The following is a 22235-nucleotide window of genomic DNA, read 5'->3' on the forward strand; positions in this document are numbered from 1 at the left end:
TGCTTTGTTGCAGGTTGCTTTTTAGAATAGTTTGTTTTAATATATATGTTTCTGCATGCACATTGATTGTTTAATTTGTTTTATAGCCAACCACACAAAATTAAATACATTATTCTAAACTAATCCAATATGTAAGTGGTTGGACTTATTTCACCCATTATTGAGATGGTTGTTCCAGTTTAGATGGTTTAGGTAGTCTCATTTAGCAATCTTCCCACCTTGGTAGTCATTCTAACTGCAGTTGTGTGTGATTAAAAGTTCCAATTGTTAGCTATCCTAACTGGCTGGATTCCAATTTAAATAACACTTTGCAAGCCAGAATAATATGACATGCCTATACAGGAGTTTCAGACCATTGTGTTAGTATAAAACTAGGCTGTCAGAGTATGGTATTGTCAAAAAATGTACTGTTATAAATAATCTTGACTTTATGATACAATCTTCACCAAGTGAATATTTTATGATTAACAGGGATCGAATGCAACAATCATGTCTCTGTCATTAACAAACACAGTCATTGGTGGTACTGGTACCTCTAAAATTCCCTCGAAAGGCACCCTGGGAAATAAATATGCAAATAAGGCTTTCCACCCAACAGTGTTAAAACCAGTGGAGAACGACCTCCCCCTCTCATTGAAGCCATATGAGTTCAAGGCCAACCTCGGTACTGCAGGCATTGTTAGCAAAAAACAGGATTCCCCCATTATAGTGAATGGAAAAATGGCAACTTTGTGCAAAGATTTTTTAGAAGACAATCATGCTGCAAATAATTACTTTTAATACACCAGATCTATGTCCTTGAACTGATTATTTTAAAATCGCACACAGAAGAAGCTGTCAGCCTTCAACTTCAGTTACTCAATAAGAGGGGGCAGCACTTAGCCAAAACTCGTCACTTCCTGGAGTATGTTCTGTCTCTATGAGACACCATCTTAACCCACTTCATTTGGTTTCAAAATCCTTAAGAGTCTTCGTCTTGTGGCTATGGCCACATCACAGCCATGATAAAAATGTCATAACACATGGCCTCTCATGTATTATTGCTTAAATGACTCACCTGTTTGTAAATTGAATTAACATAATACAAAAATCCCCATCAAAATACGTCAGGTTAAGCTACAGATTTTTTATTTTGTTGGCATGGGCTGTGTCTCAATCCACCACATCTGTGTTGGAAAGTGGCAGAGCTACTGCGCTGTTTGTCAGACCAGGAGACATCCCGAAAATCAGTCTTCCCACAAAACCTTTGTATTGTCCAAATGGCCTACTAACTAATATGACCACTCTATGGAAAGATGAGACTCTCAGGAGCACGGGGGGGGTCTCTGTTTTGCCCGTCTGAAGTCGGTACTGCAGATGTGCCAACTTCTGTCTGTAGTGTCCAAACTATTTTGGGCTACAAACTAATATGAACCCACTGTACTAACCTCTCTCTCTGTTTGCTTCCTCTCTCTTTCTGTCTCTTCCTCCAGCATGCATTGAAGCCTGCCTCAGCCTCAACACTGAGCGCCACATCACTTTCTTTCTCAGTAGCCTAGTCTGTAAAGCAACGTTATTATGAGAACTTAGTAGCCTAGTCTGTAAAGCAACGTTATTATGAGACTTAGTAGCCTAGTCTGTAGAGCAATGTTATTATGAGAACTTAGTAGCCTAGTCTGTAAAGCAACGTTATTATGAGACTTAGTAGCCTAGTCTGTAGAGCAATGTTATTATGAGAACTTAGTAGCCTAGTCTGTAAAGCAACGTTATTATGAGAACTTAGTAGCCTAGTCTGTAGAGCAATGTTATTATGAGAACTTAGTAGCCTAGTCTGTAAAGCAACGTTATTATGAGAACTTAGTAGCCTAGTCTGTAAAGCAACGTTATTATGAGAACTTAGTAGCCTAGTCTGTAGAGCAACGTTATTATGAGAACTTAGTAGCCTAGTCTGTAGAGCAACGTTATTATGAGAACTTAGTAGCCTAGTCTGTAGAGCAATATTATTATGAGAACTTAGTAGCCTAGTCTGTAAAGCAACGTTATTATGAGAACTTAGTAGCCTAGTCTGTAGAGCAACGTTATTATGAGAACTTAGTAGCCTAGTCTGTAAAGCAACGTTATTATGAGACTTAGTAGCCTAGTCTGTAGAGCAATGTTATTATGAGAACTTAGTAGCCTAGTCTGTAAAGCAACGTTATTATGAGAACTTAGTAGCCTAGTCTGTAGAGCAATGTTATTATGAGAACTTAGTAGCCTAGTCTGTAGAGCAATGTTATTATGAGAACTTAGTAGCCTAGTCTGTAAAGCAACGTTATTATGAGACTTAGTAGCCTAGTCTGTAGAGCAACATTATTATGAGAACTTAGTAGCCTAGTCTGTAAAGCAACGTTATTATGAGACTTAGTAGCCTAGTCTGTAGAGCAATGTTATTATGAGAACTTAGTAGCCTAGTCTGTAGAGCAATGTTATTATGAGAACTTAGTAGCCTAGTCTGTAGAGCAACGTTATTATGAGAACTTAGTAGCCTAGTCTGTAAAGCAACGTTATTATGAGACTTAGTAGCCTAGTCTGTAGAGCAATGTTATTATGAGAACTTAGTAGCCTAGTCTGTAAAGCAACGTTATTATGAGACTTAGTAGCCTAGTCTGTAGAGCAATGTTATTATGAGAACTTAGTAGCCTAGTCTGTAAAGCAACGTTATTATGAGAACTTAGTAGCCTAGTCTGTAGAGCAATGTTATTATGAGAACTTAGTAGCCTAGTCTGTAAAGCAACGTTATTATGAGAACTTAGTAGCCTAGTCTGTAAAGCAACGTTATTATGAGAACTTAGTAGCCTAGTCTGTAGAGCAACATTATTATGAGAACTTAGTAGCCTAGTCTGTAGAGCAACGTTATTATGAGAACTTAGTAGCCTAGTCTGTAGAGCAATATTATTATGAGAACTTAGTAGCCTAGTCTGTAAAGCAACGTTATTATGAGAACTTAGTAGCCTAGTCTGTAGAGCAACGTTATTATGAGAACTTAGTAGCCTAGTCTGTAGAGCAACGTTATTATGAGACTTAGTAGCCTAGTCTGTAGAGCAATGTTATTATGAGAACTTAGTAGCCTAGTCTGTAGAGCAATGTTATTATGAGAACTTAGTAGCCTAGTCTGTAAAGCAACGTTATTATGAGACTTAGTAGCCTAGTCTGTAGAGCAACATTATTATGAGAACTTAGTAGCCTAGTCTGTAAAGCAACGTTATTATGAGACTTAGTAGCCTAGTCTGTAGAGCAATGTTATTATGAGAACTCAGTAGCCTAGTCTGTAGAGCAATGTTATTATGAGAACTTAGTAGCCTAGTCTGTAGAGCAACGTTATTATGAGAACTTAGTAGCCTAGTCTGTAGAGCAACGTTATTATGAGAACTTAGTAGCCTAGTCTGTAGAGCAACGTTATTATGAGAACTTAGTAGCCTAGTCTGTAGAGCAATGTTATTATGAGAACTTAGTAGCCTAGTCTTTAGAGCAATGTTATTATGAGAACTTAGTAGCCTAGTCTGTAGAGCAATGTTATTATGAGAACTTAGTAGCCTAGTCTGTAGAGCAACGTTATTATGAGAACTTAGTAGCCTAGTCTGTAGAGCAATGTTATTATGAGAACTTAGTAGCCTAGTCTGTAGAGCAACGTTATTATGAGAACTTAGTAGCCTAGTCTGTAGAGCAATGTTATTATGAGAACTTAGTAGCCTAGTCTGTAGAGCAACGTTATTATGAGAACTTAGTAGCCTAGTCTGTAGAGCAATGTTATTATGAGAACTTAGTAGCCTAGTCTGTAGAGCAACGTTATTATGAGAACTTAGTAGCCTAGTCTGTAGAGCAACGTTATTATGAGAACTTAGTAGCCTAGTCTGTAGAGCAATGTTATTATGAGAACTTAGTAGCCTAGTCTGTAGAGCAATGTTATTATGAGAACTTAGTAGCCTAGTCTGTAGAGCAATGTTATTATGAGAACTTAGTAGCCTAGTCTGTAGAGCAACGTTATTATGAGAACTTAGTAGCCTAGTCTGTAGAGCAATGTTATTATGAGAACTTAGTAGCCTAGTCTGTAGAGCAATGTTATTATGAGAACTTAGTAGCCTAGTCTGTAGAGGAACGTTATTATGAGAACTTAGTAGCCTAGTCTGTAGAGCAACGTTATTATGAGAACTTAGTAGCCTAGTCTGTAGAGCAACGTTATTATGAGAACTTAGTAGCCTAGTCTGTAGAGCAACGTTATTATGAGAACTTAGTAGCCTAGTCTGTAGAGCAACGTTATTATGAGAACTTAGTAGCCTAGTCTGTAGAGCAACGTTATTATGAGAACTTAGTAGCCTAGTCTGTAGAGCAACGTTATTATGAGAACTTAGTAGCCTAGTCTGTAGAGCAACGTTATTATGAGAACTTAGTAGCCTAGTCTGTAGAGCAACGTTATTATGAGAACTTAGTAGCCTAGTCTGTAGAGCAACGTTATTATGAGAACTTAGTAGCCTAGTCTGTAGAGCAATGTTATTATGAGAACTTAATAGCCTAGTCTTTAGAGCAACGTTATTATGAGACTTAGTAGCCTAGTCTGTAGAGCAACGTTATTATGAGACTTAGTAGCCTAGTCTGTAGAGCAACGTTATTATGAGAACTTAATAGCCTAGTCTTTAGAGCAACGTTATTATGAGAACTTAGTAGCCTAGTCTGTAGAGCAATGTTATTATGAGAACTTAGTAGCCTAGTCTGTAGAGCAACGTTATTATGAGAACTCAGTAGCCTCTTTCTGCTCCTGTTGAGGCATCTCCACTTAGCGTTAGCTTCTTACTTCATCCTTCTAGCTGGCTAGGTAATAGGCCTACTAGCCAGAGCCCTTCAACGTTACTGCAATAGAAGTCTCTGCTGTCAGCTAGCCACCTGACTAACTAACATATCTAAGTGACTATTTACCAGAGTCAGTGTATGTTTGTTTGGGGGATGTCTGGGAAAGGAACGGTTTTAAAATTGCCTTTTGTTCGGCATCTTGCAAACACACTATCAACAGCGTCTCTAGTTCCCTACTTGAGCCGACTCTCAGCTGGGGCAATTCGTTTCACGTATCAAACCCTGTGCCACGAGAGGGCGGAGTTAGACGTTTGAGAGAGTGGTGAATGTAATGATCAAAAGGCAAATCCGTGAGGAAAATCCAGTGGACGCAGGCGAACATAACAAACAAACCACTGTTTATGATTCTACTTGTTCGCAAAATGCATTCGCGATTAGAACCAATGATTTATATATACACATATATACTCACGAATATAAGAATTTTGAACAATGCTGAGAGCAATATTTAGATGTTGACCCGTAATTGATATTCTTTTATCCAAAAAATATATATTTTTTATCATAATTGCCTGCCTGTCTCTCTTCCTGTTTATTGAGATATTTTAAACTGACTCAAAGTTTGATCATTGGCTATTTGTCTCTCTATATCCATCTGTCAGTTGCAACCGGAGCAGCTGGACTGTGGAGCAGCCCACCTGCAGCACCCACTGGCCCTACAAAGGCCCTTGAGGGCCACACCCCTGTTTGAGTCCCTGGGCCTCAGCTCTGTTGCCGTGGATGACGTACATCACCACACTGTGGTGTTTCTGGGAACCAGCACCGGACGACTGCGTAAGGTCAGAGGAACTGCTTTATTGACATCCATTTTTCTTTCAGGAATAGTCACATTTACCAAGAAGAGAGAGCAGTTTTAGATGTTATCAGAGAAGTGTAAGGTGTAAATTACAATAGATTGAACTGCAGGGAAAAGTGAATTTAAAAGGTAATGAATAAAGATGAGACATTGCTAACATGAGAAAATAACGTAGAATTACTGTAGGTCTAAAAGGGTGCTTTAAAATGCAAGGAACTGTAAAAATGAAAGTTCACATCTGAGCAGGGTGAGGAAAAGTGTACAGAGTTGAGAGAACATTTGTTTTATGTGGGTGTCGCGCTCACACACTCGCGCACAAGCAAACACACACACACACACACACACACACACAGACAGACATAAACACACATGCTGTGAGAACACACAGAGCACATAATCATGGGGTATGGGGTATGCACATTGGGTAAACACCAAACCACTTTTACTCAGTGGCGTAAGGACATAGGCAGACAACCCAAAACACATCCAAAACCTAAATATACAATTAGGCCAGACAATTTGGACACACACACACACACACACGCACGCACACGCACGCACACACACAAACCACCTTAACCACCACCATACCTCTGGCATAAACATAAAAAAGCTAACAGAAACCTCTTTTAGGAGGCCTAAAACAAGACATCATCCAGCAACATATTTCTGAAGTTTAATGCACACAAAAAAATATATATGAAAGGGCAATACCTCATGCCCCCCCCCCCCCCCCCCCCGTGACCACATCTGGACACATAAAAAAATTACTTTTTCATTCACAATGGCTGAGGTGGATTCATAGTTCATCACTTTATCTTTAACCTGAAGCTTCACCCACCAGGGTTTTCCTTAGCCGGTAATAGCTGGGGTTTTTTACAGATAAAACATTTGAAAAGCTGATAAATAAAATTGACCCTGCCAATTATCCGGGAGAAGAAGAACAAATCCCATTGCGAAATAATGCTTTTTAGCTTATTCATTGATGGAAATACCAGTTGTTGGAAATACTTTTGACTGGTCATGCTTATCGGTCTATAGATTCATTTGCATAATTTAGTGGAAGTAAATTGGCGGGTGTGTACAGTAGGCTAGGCTATATTCGTTATGTATCTTCTTTATCATGCCATACAGCATACAGATACAGAGCCTGCTGCTGTTACAGCATCTCAAACAGCAAATGGAAGACAAAGGAAGGCAGGCTTCATCAGCAGGCTTCATCAGCAGGCTTCATCTGCAGGCTTCATCAGTAGGGTTCATCAGCAGGCTTCATCTGCAGGCTTCATCAGCAGGGTTCATCAGCAGGCTTCATCAGCAGGCTTCATCAGCAGGCTTCATCAGCAGGCTTCATCAGCAGGGTTCATCAGCAGGGTTCATCAGCAGGGTTCATCAGCAGGCTTCATCTGCAGGCTTCATCTGCAGGGTTCATCAGCAGGCTTCATCAGCAGGCTTCATCAGCAGGCTTCATCAGCAGGGTTCATCAGCAGGGTTCATCAGCAGGCTTCATCAGCAGGCTTCATCAGCAGGGTTCATCTGCAGGCTTCATCAGCAGGGTTCATCAGCAGGCTTCATCAGCAGGCTTCATCAGCAGGCTTCATCTGCAGGCTTCATCAGCAGGGTTCATCAGCAGGCTTCATCAGCAGGCTTCATCAGCAGGCTTCATCAGCAGGCTTCATCAGTAGGCTTCATCAGCAAGCTTCATCAGCAGGCTTCATCAGCAGGCTTCATCAGCAGGCTTCATCAGCAGGGTTCATCAGCAGGCTTCATCAGCAGGCTTCATCAGCAGGCTTCATCAGCAGGGTTCATCAGCAGGGTTCATCAGCAGGGTTCATCAACGCGTCACACATCACTTTGCAATGTGCATTTTGAAAACTTTTACTTCATTGTTTGAAACGTGAACGTTTCACTACATATTATGAGGCATGTCGTACCTTGCTTCAAAGTAGCCTAGCCAACATTAGACCATATCCTTGTAGGCAATTATTTTATATATTTTTTCTTTCGTTGTCTAGTAGCAAAAGGCACAATCCTAGTTATAGCAACCCATGCTAGATCTTTCCTATTAGATCTCCTCTCTTTCTAAATTCAAACAGATATTTTCATCTCTGTCACATGAAACCGCTCGCATGTGCGGTTTGCTTTTGACAGTGGTGCTTTCCCTCTAGTTGCACTATGGAACGAACATTCATGCGTAGTCTACTGCCTTGTGCGAATTGCTGCGCTTATAATGTGAAGAAATAATCATTTATCAACATTTTCAACTAAAAGTTCTGATCTGTTGCATCAGCCTCAATGCTTTTTAACTTGTTTTATTAGTTATATGAATTTGGGATCTATCATCCCAAACTGTCCCAGAGTCTGTTTGGAATAGGCTATTTCTTTCTCAACAAGCTGAGAAATAGAATAGGTCAACTTTTCTACTATGTGGGAGAGTAGATTGATATAGGCTAGTGATGTTGCTGTTGGTTACTCGTCTTGTTGGCTGAGGAACAGTAAATGTGGATTCTAACATCTTCAAAGTGTGCATCAGAATTTCTGTCATTCTGAGCACCGTGGGTGGACGCCCTAATCAGGGTACACACCCAATGCGTATGTGTCCGGTACTTTTCTCAAATGCTGCCTGCGCCGCATTTTCCTAAAGGAAACCCTGGTGTGTGTGTGCAAGTGCATGTGTGTGTTAATATGGAGTGTGTTGCATGTGGCATATATGTATGACGCATGTGTTCATGCTCAAAACAGGAGGTCTGTGTGTTTTATGCTGTGTGTGGGTGTGTGCGTGTACACATTTGTGTGTTTGTGTTTGTCCTGGGGGCAGCACTGTAACAGAGGGTAATGCTGCTGTTAGTGTGTGTAATGTGATTCTGTCTGTGAGCTTGGCTCAGGCGGAGTAGTAGAGTACATGGGAACAGGGGTAGAGATTGAGTTAGGCCTCTGCTACTGGGGGTGGGAGACCCTCAATGAAGTAATTACAGACATTTTTAACCAAGTCTCTCACTACAGCAGCACTGTCTCTCTATTTTACTCTGTCTGTCTCTCTGTCTCTCTTTCACTCCCTCTCTCTTTCTCTGTCTCTCGTTTATTTCCCTCTCTCGCCACCTCCTCCCATCTCAGTTTGTCTTTCATTGTCCCTCTCCCTCTCTGTCTCTCAGTCCACTATCTCAACCATAAAAAAGGGTCCTTTGATTATATCGTCAACAAACACACACTCTATCCCCCCCCACACACACACGCTCATAGAGAGAGCGCTTGGAGCAGCTGAGTACTCCTGAGTTGAATAGAGTCTTTCATGTTGTGGCAGACAGACAGAGGAGAGAGAGAGGCAGTGAGTGACCTGCCAGTATACAGCAGGTGTTTTGTTGTTTGACCTGGCTGTACCCAACTCATCTCCACCTCTTCACAGCTCCCTGCTATCTGTCCAGGTGTGGGCTATTGGGGGGCTCTATTGTGACCCTGTATGTTTGATCTTTATTGGCGTGTGTGTGTGTGTGTGTGTGTGTGTGCACGTGCCTGTTTTTATAGGTGTTTGTGTGTGAAAGTTTGTGCTAGTGCTCATGCATATGTGTGTGTGTGTGTTCGTGGGTTGTGTTGTGATTGGTCACTAGAGAAGCAGCCGAGTCCGGGACTGTCACCAGAACAATCTCTGTCTGGTTTCCGCAGGATGTCCATAGAGCTGAGACAGAAACCACAACAATTCTCAACAAGAAGCTTTCTCACTGTCTGTGTGACATCAAGTCACAGCCTTAGCATTTATTTTTCTGTGGTCTATGGATCACTGTGTGTATGTGAGTGTGTAAGAGCAAGATTCCAAAGACTTTATACTTTTTGTAAAGAATTGTGTGTACTCTTGTGTACATCTTACACTGTGCCTTTTCTCAAGAAGTGCTTTTGTTAAAGGACTTAATATAATTTTAGTATTTTCAAAGTATCGAGGGTGAGTTGTGTTGGAGTGGACCGAAGTGCCTGGTTGCATAACCCCTAAATCACACCCCAGTGAAACTGTGAGATGGCCAAGGTAATGAATCTGCTTAACTCAAAGAAGTAGCCTACTGCACATCAGCACCGCCAAGTAGTGTGCCTTTGTGTAAATATTACATGTATAAACACAAGGTTTATATAGTATGAATGAAATCCATCAAATAAAAAACTAGAATCACTGGTAATCATGACCTAAATTGTTACCTAACTTGTTACGTGTCTTTGTGTGTACTAAGCACTCTGCCTGTCTCCCACAGCTGACCCTCCTGAAGAACCTGACCGTGGCCAATCAGTGGGCTCTGAAGCTACCAGGCGGCGAATCAGTGCACCACATTATGACCTTTGACCCCATAGACAGGAACTACCTCTACCTTATGACCTCTCACCATGTAAGGCTGTGGGATCAATACTTTCATCCATCAACTAGACTCAGACTTATTCATGTTCTCACTGACAATGGCATTGGTTTAGTTTGTTTGTTTGACATGCCTTTCGTTTATGCATTTTCCTGGTTTTGCCTAGTGAGTAGTCATATTTTTTACGAAAAACAGATGTTATTTAGCAGTTATTACAAGTTTCTGAATAAGTGATATTATATCCCTTCACTTCACATCAGATAAATACATTCAGAGATAACAATTTAGAGAGATAACAATGCATGGCCTTGTCAGATGTTTTAGGAGAATGTGGTGGCACCTTGTCTAAAAGTGTTGTATGTTAAATAATGCACAAAGGTTATGAGTCAACCGTGCAAACTGTTTGTGGAAGTGGGGCTGCAACCGGAAAAATTGGTGTGAGAGAATGAATGTCCTTCCTCTAAACAGAGAAATATGTACCTATTCAACATGATAATATATTAGACAAAGAGTGAGAAAGACACCTTGCATGTGTGTGAAAGCCAGGCGACAAGTTATGCTTAATAAACATGATAAGACCTAACCATGTGTGGTCAGTGTGTATGACAGTGTGTAAATGCACAAAACATGCAAAAATGATAAGGAGGTGTGAATAATATACTGTATTATGTACAGTGTTTTGAGTGTCTGTATGTGTGCTTCTGTCAATAGCTCCTGAGGGTAAAGGTAGCCACATGTAGCCAGTACAGAACATGCAGTGACTGTCTGGGGGCCGGCGATGCACACTGTGGCTGGTGCACACTGGAGAGCAGGTAAGAACCACGGCCACCCATGTAAACCAACCAATCAATCCTCAGTTTAGTAAGGTGCAGTGGTTTAATGGTATAACATGTTATATTAGTGATATAAGGACTTTTAGGAGATTGAGAGAAGAGGGACTGTGAGAGAGCTGATGATTGATGTTAGAGGGGTGAGGAGTTTAGTGAGGAGTGACAGTGTAGTTTACTGTAAGATTACTGTAAGAAGTGGTGTTGAAGTAGAGTTTTATGGTAATAGCTGTGAAAGGAGTGAGAGTATAGTATTATGAATGTGGGTCTGTCTGGGATGTGGGTCTTTCTCTCTCTGTCTCTCTGTCTGTATCTCTCGCTCTATATCTCTGTGTCTGAGGGCTGTGTTGGTTATGGCTGGGTGATAAAAGCAGATCAACAGATGAGATGAGGGTTAGTGATGTGCTGGGCTGCGCTGGCTGACTGGGGCTCTGGCACGGCTAACATGGCGGGGAGTGAGGGAGTGAGGAAGGGAGGGAGAGAGAGAGACTGGTGTTTGATTAATGTAACAGACTCTTTAATCTCACTCACACCTCTCTTTATTTATATATCTCCTATTTATCTCTCTCACTCCATGTCTGACATTCCTTTTTTATTTAGTTACTATTTTCTTTTTGTCTCATTTGCTCTCATTCTCTATCTGGCTCTAGTCATCCTTCTCCTCTCGTTGTCTCTTTGGGCTCTGTCTTCTTCCCTTGTTGTTCTTCCCCGTCTCTCTCTCTCTGCCTCTACACAAGCCTGTTGACTGTGATGATAATGGTGGTGGGAGGGAGAGTGCACACTGGCTCTCTCTACCTCTACACAAGCCTGTTGATTGTGATGATAATGGTGGTGGGAGGGAGAGTGCACACTGGCTCTCTCTGCCTCTACACAAGCCTGTTGATTGTGATGATAATGGTGGTGGGAGGGAGAGTGCACACTGGCTCTCTCTGCCTCTACACAAGCCTGTTGATTGTGATGATAATGGTGGTGGGAGGGAGAGTGCACACTGGCTCTCTCTACCTACACACAAGCCTGTTGATTGTGATGATAATGGTGGTGGGAGGGAGAGTGCACACTGGCTCCTTTGACAAGAAAATGTCAAAGTGTGTATCTGGGCGCATGTCTGTGTGACTTTGTGCCTGTGTTTGTGTGTGCATGCAGATGTGTCTCTGAGTATGTCTGAGTGTGTGTGTGTGCGCTTTTCTATGTGTCTTTTTGTATGTGTGCGTGTGTGTGTGTGTGTGTGTGTGTGTGTGTGTGTGTGTGTGTGTGTGTGTGTGTGTGTGTGTGTGTGTGTGTGTGTGTGCACGCTTGTGTGAGAGTCCTGGGCTGGGTACTGAACTGATGAGCGTGTGTGTAGTGGTGTGTTTGGGCGCTCACTCTGGACTGCTGCTGGTGGTATGTTCCAGGCCTGGAGGGCAGATTTACCCAGGAAGGGGGGCTGCTCTCAGGGCATCGGGGGTCAGTGTCTGGGGGTGGAGGGTCCTCTCCGTCACCTCTCTGACACACACACACTCAAACATAATGGGTGCTGGAGGATTATCTCATCACTAAAGAATCTTCTTTCATACTTGTGAAATTGCACTAAAGCTATACAAAAACTGTAAGGAGTAGCGTGTTACCTTTTAAAACATGCCTGCTTTAGCAAAGTAGTTGACAGGTGATGACAGGCTGCTGATGTGGGTGTATTTGAGAGAGGGAGTTGTTTTTGTATCTACTTATGTACACCATGATCACTGTGAGTGTGGTAGAGTTGACAGAGAAGGTGTGAATCGATTTTTAAAAACAATTTCAAAACAGTGAGAACTTTTCCTGAGCAGCCCCTGGCGTTAACATTTAGGCTCTATTTTCAACTGCCGTTAAGGCTGCGTTAGTATCAAACGCACATTAGTTTGCAATTTTGTCATGTAAAAACTGCCGCCCTGGCATTTGGTTTGGCAATTCACCTGTCTTTTATCAGCTTACTTGCACTCAGATGGGCAGGGTGGAAATATGTGAGGTGTGTCCTTAAAAATATGATGCAAAGTGCTAATTTCAGGCAGCGCTGATAGGAATATTTAAGACCAACCAAAAGATGGTTTTAACGGTAATGCAGTTGGTTATGGCATTAATTTCGACAGCGAAAACGTGGCCTATCCAGCCGTGATGCACACTGCCCATATGCGCATGGAACAAGAGAAGTCTAGAAACATTAAAAAACTAATATTTTGTCCCATTTCATTTTATTTTATCAAAAACCAAGCATAGCCTCCCCTCCTCTCAATTAATGATTTTTTTATCTGCATAAAGGGTTTGGCTCTTGAGACAGCTTGGAAATACATCTTAATCACCAAAGCTTTATTAAAATATCAAGTTAGAGAGGAGTAAAATAGTGAGCTGACGTTCCTTTTCTATCTATGTATTGTAGACAAGCCCACATTATTTTAACCATCATGAAACGAGAGATGAGAACCTAGTGAATACTGGTGAACCTTGTATTTAGAAGTTATCTGTAACCTGTGAAAATAGCTTGTTTTCTGTTTCATATGTTCAAAATCCCTCCCTTAGGCCAACTATAACGAAGGCTGGTTCAACAGCAATGCGTGTCTTTTTAATCCTGGCGATTTTATGATATCATTACATTTTAAATGTATTTATTGTTGTTGTTAAAAAAAGAAGTTGTTCTTCATTGAATTTTATTACAACCGAATGTATTAGAATGATTGACCTTCCTGGTTTTATGGTGACAACATCCGTGGCGCGCTTGCAATACAACTTCTGGAGGTTTGTGAATTGCGATCTGATCTGTAAAATGGTTCCGATTATGTTCATAAAGCACAGGCCTATTTGGGAGCAGTATAACATCCTCCCTTTCTATTTATATTGGATCTTGGTCCATACTGTGAAAAGTTTGGATGTGTGTAAATCTTGCTTACTGACAAATTTATTAGAATGTAAATTGTAAATTGCATTAAGCAAGATTTACACACATCCAAACCCAGCCCTTTCGCTCCAATGCCAGCAAGTGTGTTGATAATTTTGAAAGTGAAAATAGCTAAAATATTTCTGACACACCCCTGAACCTATAGCGTTACCGCCTGCACGTAGATTTACCATTGAGTTAGGTTTGTTAAAATAGAGCCCTTACTCTTTAGAAAGGGAAGTAAGAAAGTCCATTCTGATGCCACACTGGGTTAGACAGAGGTGAATGACTCACTGGTCACTGAGTTACTGTCTGACTTTCCTGCTCAGCATCATAGCTTGTGTGTGTGTGTGTGTGTGTGTGTGTGTGTGTGTGTGTGTGTGTGTGTGTGTGTGTGTTTAAATATTGTTTATGTGTGTTTGTTCGTTTCTTTAGGCTTCCATGTGTGCTGTGTTTTTGTTTTAGGTGTTTGTGTGTTCCAGAGAGGCTATTAAGTTTGTCAAAACTGCTTGTGTTTTATGTGTTTGAGGTTGTTGTGTGTGTTTGTTCGTGTGTGTGTAGGGGATTTTTGTGGGATTGTAGAGCCATTCTATTCTATTCTTAGAAGAGTAGCTGACCTCATGATCCTTCCTGGTCCCTTAGCGCCAGTAGGACTAAAATCTGGACATTCACTCACGCACGCAGCGATACACACACACACACACACACACACACACACACACACACACACACAGATGCACATTTAAATGCATACACACATCCACTCGTTCGCTCACACACACCCATTTTAGAACAGACTTGTTAAAGTGTCAAAGGAAAGTATGGGTGCCAAAGTCATTACATGGTGATTAGAACTTCTAACTGCTGTTCTACTGCTTGTGGCTGCTCCAGTCTAGTTTATCTATAGTTTAAGGTCATTGTGTCCTTGTTTGATAATGCACTGCAGGAGTACTAGCTGTGCTCTGTGCTTAGGGACTGGTGAAGTTTATTAGTGAAACAGTAGTCATAATATGAGCCCACCCTGCTCGATAAGCTCCCACTTTCTCACAGTCTGTCTCTCATACATATGCACAGATGTACACAGAAGCACTCACGCACACACGCACGCACGCACGCACGCACACACACACACACACACACACACACACACACACGAATGACATGGCCTGGTAGCTCCTTAATTGAATTAAATGGCCTTTGATCCTGATGCCGGAGGGTTTAGGTTGTGATGGGAACATGTTTGACACCAAGTCAAACAGTGTGTTGTGTGTGTTGACCTGACTGACTGACAGCCCAGACATCTCATGTGACACAATGAGATGAGTCTGATACGCAACTCTATGGGAAACCAACCAGCCCACTAAATGCTACATTGACATTTAATGAGGACAGAAATAACAAAATATGTCCGCTCTCTGCAATGAGAGGAGAGCAGATGTAGTGAAAACACTGAGTAAACAGAGTTTGCAATGTGAAGCTCTGTTGCTACTAGGTCCATAGAGGAAGCTGGGAGCTCATTTTAGAAGCTCTGCTAGACAGTAGTTTGGCTATGAATAACTTTCATTATGTGTTATCCCACTGGGCACACACTTGTTGAATCAATGCTGTTTCCACGAATTTTCAATGAAATTACGTTGACCAATGTGGAATAGACGTTGAATTGACATCTGCACCGAGTGGGAGCTCACTATGAAATATATTATAAGTTTATGAACATAAATTACTAGAAAAATTGGCTGCAATTTAAACGTATTTACTCATGTACACAATGTCTTTATATGTGCCCCATGTGCAGGTGTTCCATCCAGAGGGAGTGTGCCTGGGGGCCTCTGGCGCGCTCCTGGATCGGGATGGGCGAAGGTCCCCAGCAGTGCCCCTCCATGACCCTCACCCCCCCAGAGATCAGCCTGTCCACTGACATCAAGGTACCATACATTACATCATAACTGTTTTTATGTGTAAGTTCAAACATATTGTTAAGTGAATCATGTGAAGTACCAAGTTATTCTTTTAAGAATCGAGTTGTTACTTTTATAATATTTCTCAAGTGTGCATTACCAGTCAAAAGTTTGGACACACCTACTCATTCAAGTGTTTTTCTTTATTTTTTACTGCTTTTACTATTTTACATCAAAACTATTAAATAACACATGAAATCATGTAGTAACCAAAATAGTGTTAAACAAATTAAAATATATTTTATATTTGAGATTCTTCAAAGTAGCCACACTCGTGGCATTCTCAACCAGCTTTAAAGAATCAAAAATATTAAATATATTTTGATTTGTTTAATACTGTTTTGTTTACTACATGATTCCATATGTGTTATTTCATAGTGTTGATGTCTTCACTATTATTCTACAATGTAGAAAATAGTAAAAAATAAAGAAAACCCTTGAATAAGTAGGTGTGTCCAAACTTTTGACTGGTTCTGTGTGTACAGTAGGTACATTATGAGGGTCAGACACAGCATTGTGTGGAGTATGTAGGTCCGGTTGGCTGTGATAGCTCCAGCAGCTGTCCAATCCCAAGTCATCACTCAGGACCACAGGAAGCTGGGCCCACTGCCGTCTCCCCAAACAGGAAGCAGCAAGCAGGAAAGAGGAAGTCAGCGCCACAGCCAGGAAGTGATCAATTCCAAAGACAATAGAGTGTTCATTGTAGCATGTTACCATATGTCACTGGCCTCTCCAACAACTATATCTACAGCTATGTCATCTTCCTCTTCGTCTGTCGCTCTCACTCTTCACCCCCCCTTGTTTCCCCCTCTTCCTCCCCCTCTGTTTTTCTCCCACATATTGAAATGAGATCAGTGAGATTGACAGACAATGAAGTGTGATGTTCCCCAGTGTTGTGATCCCAGTGTAGATCACTCATGTCTCTCGTCACGCAACAGTATGTTTGGATGCAAGTTTACTATGCCATCTGTCTTTTGGAGACATGAAGATTTCTCTCTCCCTCTCTCTACTTGCCTCCACCCCCCAAACATTTCTTTCTCTCCACCAGGATGTGGGGATTCTGATAAACGGCAGCGTCCCTGATCTAGTTGGTTCGCGGGTGGAATGTGACTATGGATTGGGCGTTGCCACGGCAGCCACGGTGCACCTGGACTATGGCCCAGCCCAGATTCAGACCTGCCCCCTACTGCCTCGGGAGAGGTACCCCAACATCCCCCCTGGCAGAGGTAAGGGTTACTTATACTACTGGTAGAACACTAGTTTGATTTCATTCTGTGACATCACTGCTGATTTTGACATATGCTGAGACATTTCCATGTTATATGTTGTTGTGCCAGATCACCTGACTGTTCCCGTGGCGATAAAGGTGAACGGCACATCCGTGGTTTCCGGGAGCTTCGTCATTTATGATTGCGAGAGGACAGGAGCGATACACCCCAAGACTGCGTGAGTGTTTTCAAGTCTGAGTCATCTAGGGTTTCTTTTACACTTGTTTGCCCATCTTATAGTTTTAACCACTAACACTATTTCCAGACCTTCCTAAGTTAAACCCAGTCCCAAGACACACACATGCTGACACACACACTTCCAATCTGCACTGTCTCTGTTTACCCCAGATCCACCAAGACAAATCTGCCTCAAATGAAACCTAAATAGCAGGATCATAACTGTGAAATTTGAGGCACGCAATCAGCCCCGTCCCTGAGCAGAGTTCTTTGCCAAGTCACTTGCATCACTCAAATGTCGGCCAAATGTCATCTATAGTCTCACTGGCATTCTCTCACCACACATGCAGCTCAAGGCCGGAAGGGTGGCAGACGGGTGTATACACCCCAAAAATCTGAGGGGGCACAAAGTCTGTGATGATGGGTGGGGGGTGGTCCTATGGCTGTCTGTAAATTGGAGAATTTTGCAATTTTCAAAGACTTTTCCTGCAATGTAGAGCCCTAATCATTATTATTAATACTATGTAAATAAATATGTCTATTTTTCTGCATATCTAAGCCTACCTCTTGAGCTGCCTGTATCCTCCTGACTGATGGTTCTTTTTTTAAAGAAACTAAGTATGCTTCTCTGCATGTCTATTCAAATCTGGATAAAAGATTTCAAAGAATGTGAGTCTTATTCAGTACATGCAGTTATTGCTTGCCTGCTAAGATAGTTAGATAAGCTAGCTACTCTAACTTGATTGATAGCCTGAAATGGCTTCTTGGTAGCTAGTTATGAGGTTCGGAGATTGGGAACCTATCTGGGCTAGCTAAAGCCAACTTCATAAAACGTCTAGGTGGCTAGTAGTATTAAAGAGAAACAACAACAAAAAATATTATATATACAGTACCAGTCAAAAGTTTGGACACACCTACTCATTCCAGAAGTTTTCTTTATTTTTACTTTTTTCTACATTGTAGAATAATAGTGAAGACATCAAAACTATGAAATAACACATATGGAATAATTTAGTAACCAAAAAAGTGTTAAACAAATCAAAATATATTTATATTTGAGATTCTTCAAAGTAGCCACCCTTGTCCTTGATGACAGCTTTGCACACTTGGAATTCTCTTAACCAGCTTAATTTTTATTTTTTTATTTATCGATTTAATCTTTATTTAACTAGGCAAGTCAGTTAAGAACAAATTCTTATTTACAATGACGGCCTACCAAAAGGCAAAAGGCCTCCTGCGGGGATGGGGGCCTGGGATAAAAAATACAAATTAAAAAAAATATATATATATTAATACAATTAAAATTAAAAAGATAAACAAAATGTATAAATAAATAAATGCAATATAAATATAGGACAAAACACACATCACAACAAGAGAGACAACACTACATAAGGAGAGACCTAAGACAACAACATAGCAAGGCAGCAACACATGACAACACAGCATGGTAGCAACACAACATAACAACAACATGGTAGCAACACAACATGGTAGGGGAAACAAAACATTATTGGGCACAGTCAACAGCCCAAAGGACAAGAAGGTAGAGACAACAATACTCGCACAAAGCAGCCACAACTTTCAGTAAGAGTGTCCATGATTGAGTCATTGAATGAAGAGATTGAGATAAAACTGTCCAGTTTGAGTGTTTGTTGCAGCTCGTTCCAGTCGCTAGATGCAGCGAACTGAAAAGAGGAGCGACCCAGGGATGTGTGTTCTTTGGGGACCTTTAACAGAATGTGACTGGCAGAACGGGTGTTGTATGTGGAGGATGAGGGCTGCAGTAGATATCTCAGATAGGGGGGAGGGAGGCCTAAGAGGGTTTTATAAATAAGCATCAACCAGTGGGTCTTGTGACGGGTATACAGAGATTACCATTTTACAGGGGAGTATAGAGTGCAGTGATGTGTCCTATAAGGAGCATTGGTGGCAAATCTAATGGCCGAATGGTAAAGAACATCTAGCCGCTCGAGAGCATCCTTACCTGTCAATCTATAAATTATGTCTCCGTAATCTAGAATGGGTAGGATGGTCATCTGAATCAGGGTTAGTTTGGCAGCTGGGGTGAAAGAGGAGTGATTACGATAGAGGAAACCAAGTCTAGATTTAACTTTAGCCTGCAGCTTTGATATGTGCTGAGAGAAGGACAGTGCACCGTCTAGCCCTACTCCCAAGTACTTGTATGAGGTTGTAATAACACCTGTGAGAAGAGGGGCATTCTTCTTACCAAACCACATGACCTTTGTTTTGGAGGTGTTCAGAACAAGCTTAAGGGTAGAGAAAGCTTGTTGGAAACTAAGAAAGCTTTGTTGTAGAACATTTAACACAAAATCCAGGGGGGGGGGGGGGCTGAGTATAAGAATGTATCATCTGCATATAAATGCCTGAGCTATGTTTTTGATGTAAATTGAGAAGAGCGTGGGATCTAGGGTTGAGCCTTGGGGTACTCCCTTGGTGACAGGCAGTGGCTGAGACAGCAGATTATCTGACTTTATACACTGCACTTTGAGAGAGGTAGTTAGTAAACCAGCCCAAAGACGCCTCAGAGACACCAACACTCCTTAGCCGGCCCACAAGAATGGAATGGTCTACCGTATCAAAAGCTTTGGCCAAGTCAATAAAAATAGCTGCACAATATTGCTTAGAATCAAGGGCAATGATGACATCATTGAGGACCTTTATAGTTGCAGTTAAACATGCATAACATAAGCAGACACCAGATTGCATACCCGAGAGAATACTATAGACATCAAGATAGCCAGTCAGTTGATTATTGACAAGTTTTTCCAAAACTTTTGATAAACAGATAGGATCAGCTTGATCAACTCCTTTAAATAAAGGCTGAACTGTGGTTGCCTTCCAACCAATGGGAACCTCCCCAGAGAGGAGAGATACGTTAAAAAGGTTGGACATAGGCTTGGCAATGATAGGAGCAGCAACCTTAAAGAAGAAAGGGTCTAAACCATTTGACCCAGACGCATTAGAAGGGGTAGGAGATGAGGAAATGTTGGATGGGCAAGGAGGAATGGCTGAGTCAAATAGGAATCCTGACTTAATGAAGTGGTGATTAAAGAGCTCAGCCATGTGCTTCTTGTCAGTAGCAACCACATCATCAACATTAAGGGACATGGGCAGCTATGAGGAGGAGGGTTTATTCTCCAGGTCTTTAACTGTTTTCCAGAACTTATTGGGGTTAGACCAGCAGAGAGAGAACTGCTCCTTAAAGTAACTAACTTTGGCGTTCCGGATAGCCTGAGTGCACTTATTTCTCATTTGCCGGTCAGCCGGAGAATGCGTGTGCCAAACCTTTCGCCAAATGCAATTCTTGGGATAGAGTAACTCTGCAAGATCACATTCGAACCAGGGGCTGAACCTGTTTTTAATTATCACTTTCTTTATGGTGGCGTGTTTGTTAACAATACCACTGAAAATATTAAAAAAATGTCCAAGGTCCAAGCGTCTTCGACAGAGGGGATCAAGCTGATTCTATACCATTTTACAGAGGCCAGTTCATGAAGGAAGGCTTGCTCATTAAAGTTTTTTAGCAAGCGTCTATGACAAATTAGGACAGGTCGTTTCACCGAGAAGCCATTATGAACACAGGCTGTAAAACAGTGATCACTAAGGTCATTACAGAAAACACCAAACTGATACCTATCAGGATTATTTGGGAGGAAAACATCGAGAAGAGTAGCCATTTCTGAGTGTTTGGAGTCATACCTTGTGGGATTGGTGATAATCTGAGAAAGATTTAGGGAGTCTCATTGCTTTAGGACTTAGTCAGGTGGTTTAAGCATGTCCCAGTTTAGGTCACCTAGCAGGACAAATTCAGACTTAGTGTAAGGGGCCAGGAGAGAGCTTAGGGCAGGTAGGGTACAGGCCGGTGCTGATGGAGGACGATAGCACCCAGCAACAGTCAACAAAGAACTATTTGAAAGTGTAATGCTTAAAACCAGCAAATCAAATTGTTTGGGGACAGACTTGGAGACAACCGAGCACTGAAGGTGATCCTTGGTAAAGATTGCCACTCCCCCACCTTTGGAAGATCTGTCTTGCCGAAAAAGGTTATAACAATAAAGGTTAACATCAGTATTCAAAACACTCTTCCTTAACCACGTCTCAGTAATGACCAAAACATCTGGATTGGAGCTGTGAACCCATACTTTCAATTGATCCATTTTAGGTAATAAGCTTTTGGTGTTAACGTGCAGAAAACCCAGGCTTTTACAAGAGCAGAAATTAGTGTAGCGGATATCAGAGCACAAGTCAGAATTGAGGCTAGCAACAGTCGATGGGCCAGGGTGTACATGCACATTTCCAGATATCATCAACAGTAATACATTCAAGGCACGGCATAGTACAGGGAGAGCTCTGCAGTGCTCATTTGTGACATCTGAATGTCCATCAGGTAGTCTGAATTCATCTGAATTCATGAGGTAGTCACCTGGGATGCGTTTCAATTAACTGGTGTGCCTTGTTAAAAGTTAATTTGTGGAATTTCTTTCGTTCTTAATGCATTTGAGCCAATCAGTTGTGTTGTGACAAGGTAGGAGTGGTATACAGAAGATGGCCCTATTTGGTAAAATACCTAGTCCATATTATGGCAAGAACAGCTCAAATAAGCAAAGAGAAACGACAGGCCATCCTTACTTTAAGACATCAACGTCAGTCAATCAGGAACATTTCTTTGAAAGTTTCTTCAAGTGCAGTCGCAAAAACGCTATGGTGAAATTGGCTCTCATGAGGATCACCACAGGAATGGAAGATCCTGAGTGACCTCTACTGCAGAGGATAAGTTCATTAGAGTTATCAGCCTTAGAAATTGCAGCACAAATAAATGCTTAGCAGAGTTCAAGTAACAGACACATCTCAACATCAATTGTTCAAAAGAGACTGCGTGAATCAGGCCTTTATGGTCAAATTGCTGCAAAGAAACCACTACTAAAGGACACCAATAATAAGAAGAGACTTGTTTGGGCCAAGAAACACAAGCAATGGATGTTATACCGGTGGAAATCTGTCCTTTGGTCTGTCCAAATGTGAGATTTTGTGTTCCAGCCACCGTGTCTGTGGGAGACGCGAGTAGGTGAACGGATGATCTCCACATGTGTGGTTCCCACCGTGAAGC

At 41.6% G+C, this 22235-nt stretch overlaps 1 protein-coding gene across 1 annotated transcript in view; it reads left to right on the forward strand.

The window, feature by feature from the left end:
- The window catches only part of LOC115166341 (plexin-D1), a 106643-nt gene that overhangs the window by 2451 nt on the left and 81957 nt on the right, over positions 1 to 22235 (forward strand). Inside the window, exons 2-7 of the mRNA XM_029720251.1 lie at positions 5466 to 5642; positions 9892 to 10023; positions 10702 to 10802; positions 15497 to 15626; positions 16708 to 16885; positions 16997 to 17105. Of these exons, the coding sequence (XP_029576111.1) occupies positions 5466 to 5642; positions 9892 to 10023; positions 10702 to 10802; positions 15497 to 15626; positions 16708 to 16885; positions 16997 to 17105 (827 nt within the window). The remainder of the gene's footprint in view (positions 1 to 5465; positions 5643 to 9891; positions 10024 to 10701; positions 10803 to 15496; positions 15627 to 16707; positions 16886 to 16996; positions 17106 to 22235) is intronic.

Source organism: Salmo trutta, chromosome 28 (assembly GCF_901001165.1).
Source record: "Salmo trutta chromosome 28, fSalTru1.1, whole genome shotgun sequence".
Taxonomy (NCBI): Eukaryota; Metazoa; Chordata; class Actinopteri; order Salmoniformes; family Salmonidae; genus Salmo; species Salmo trutta.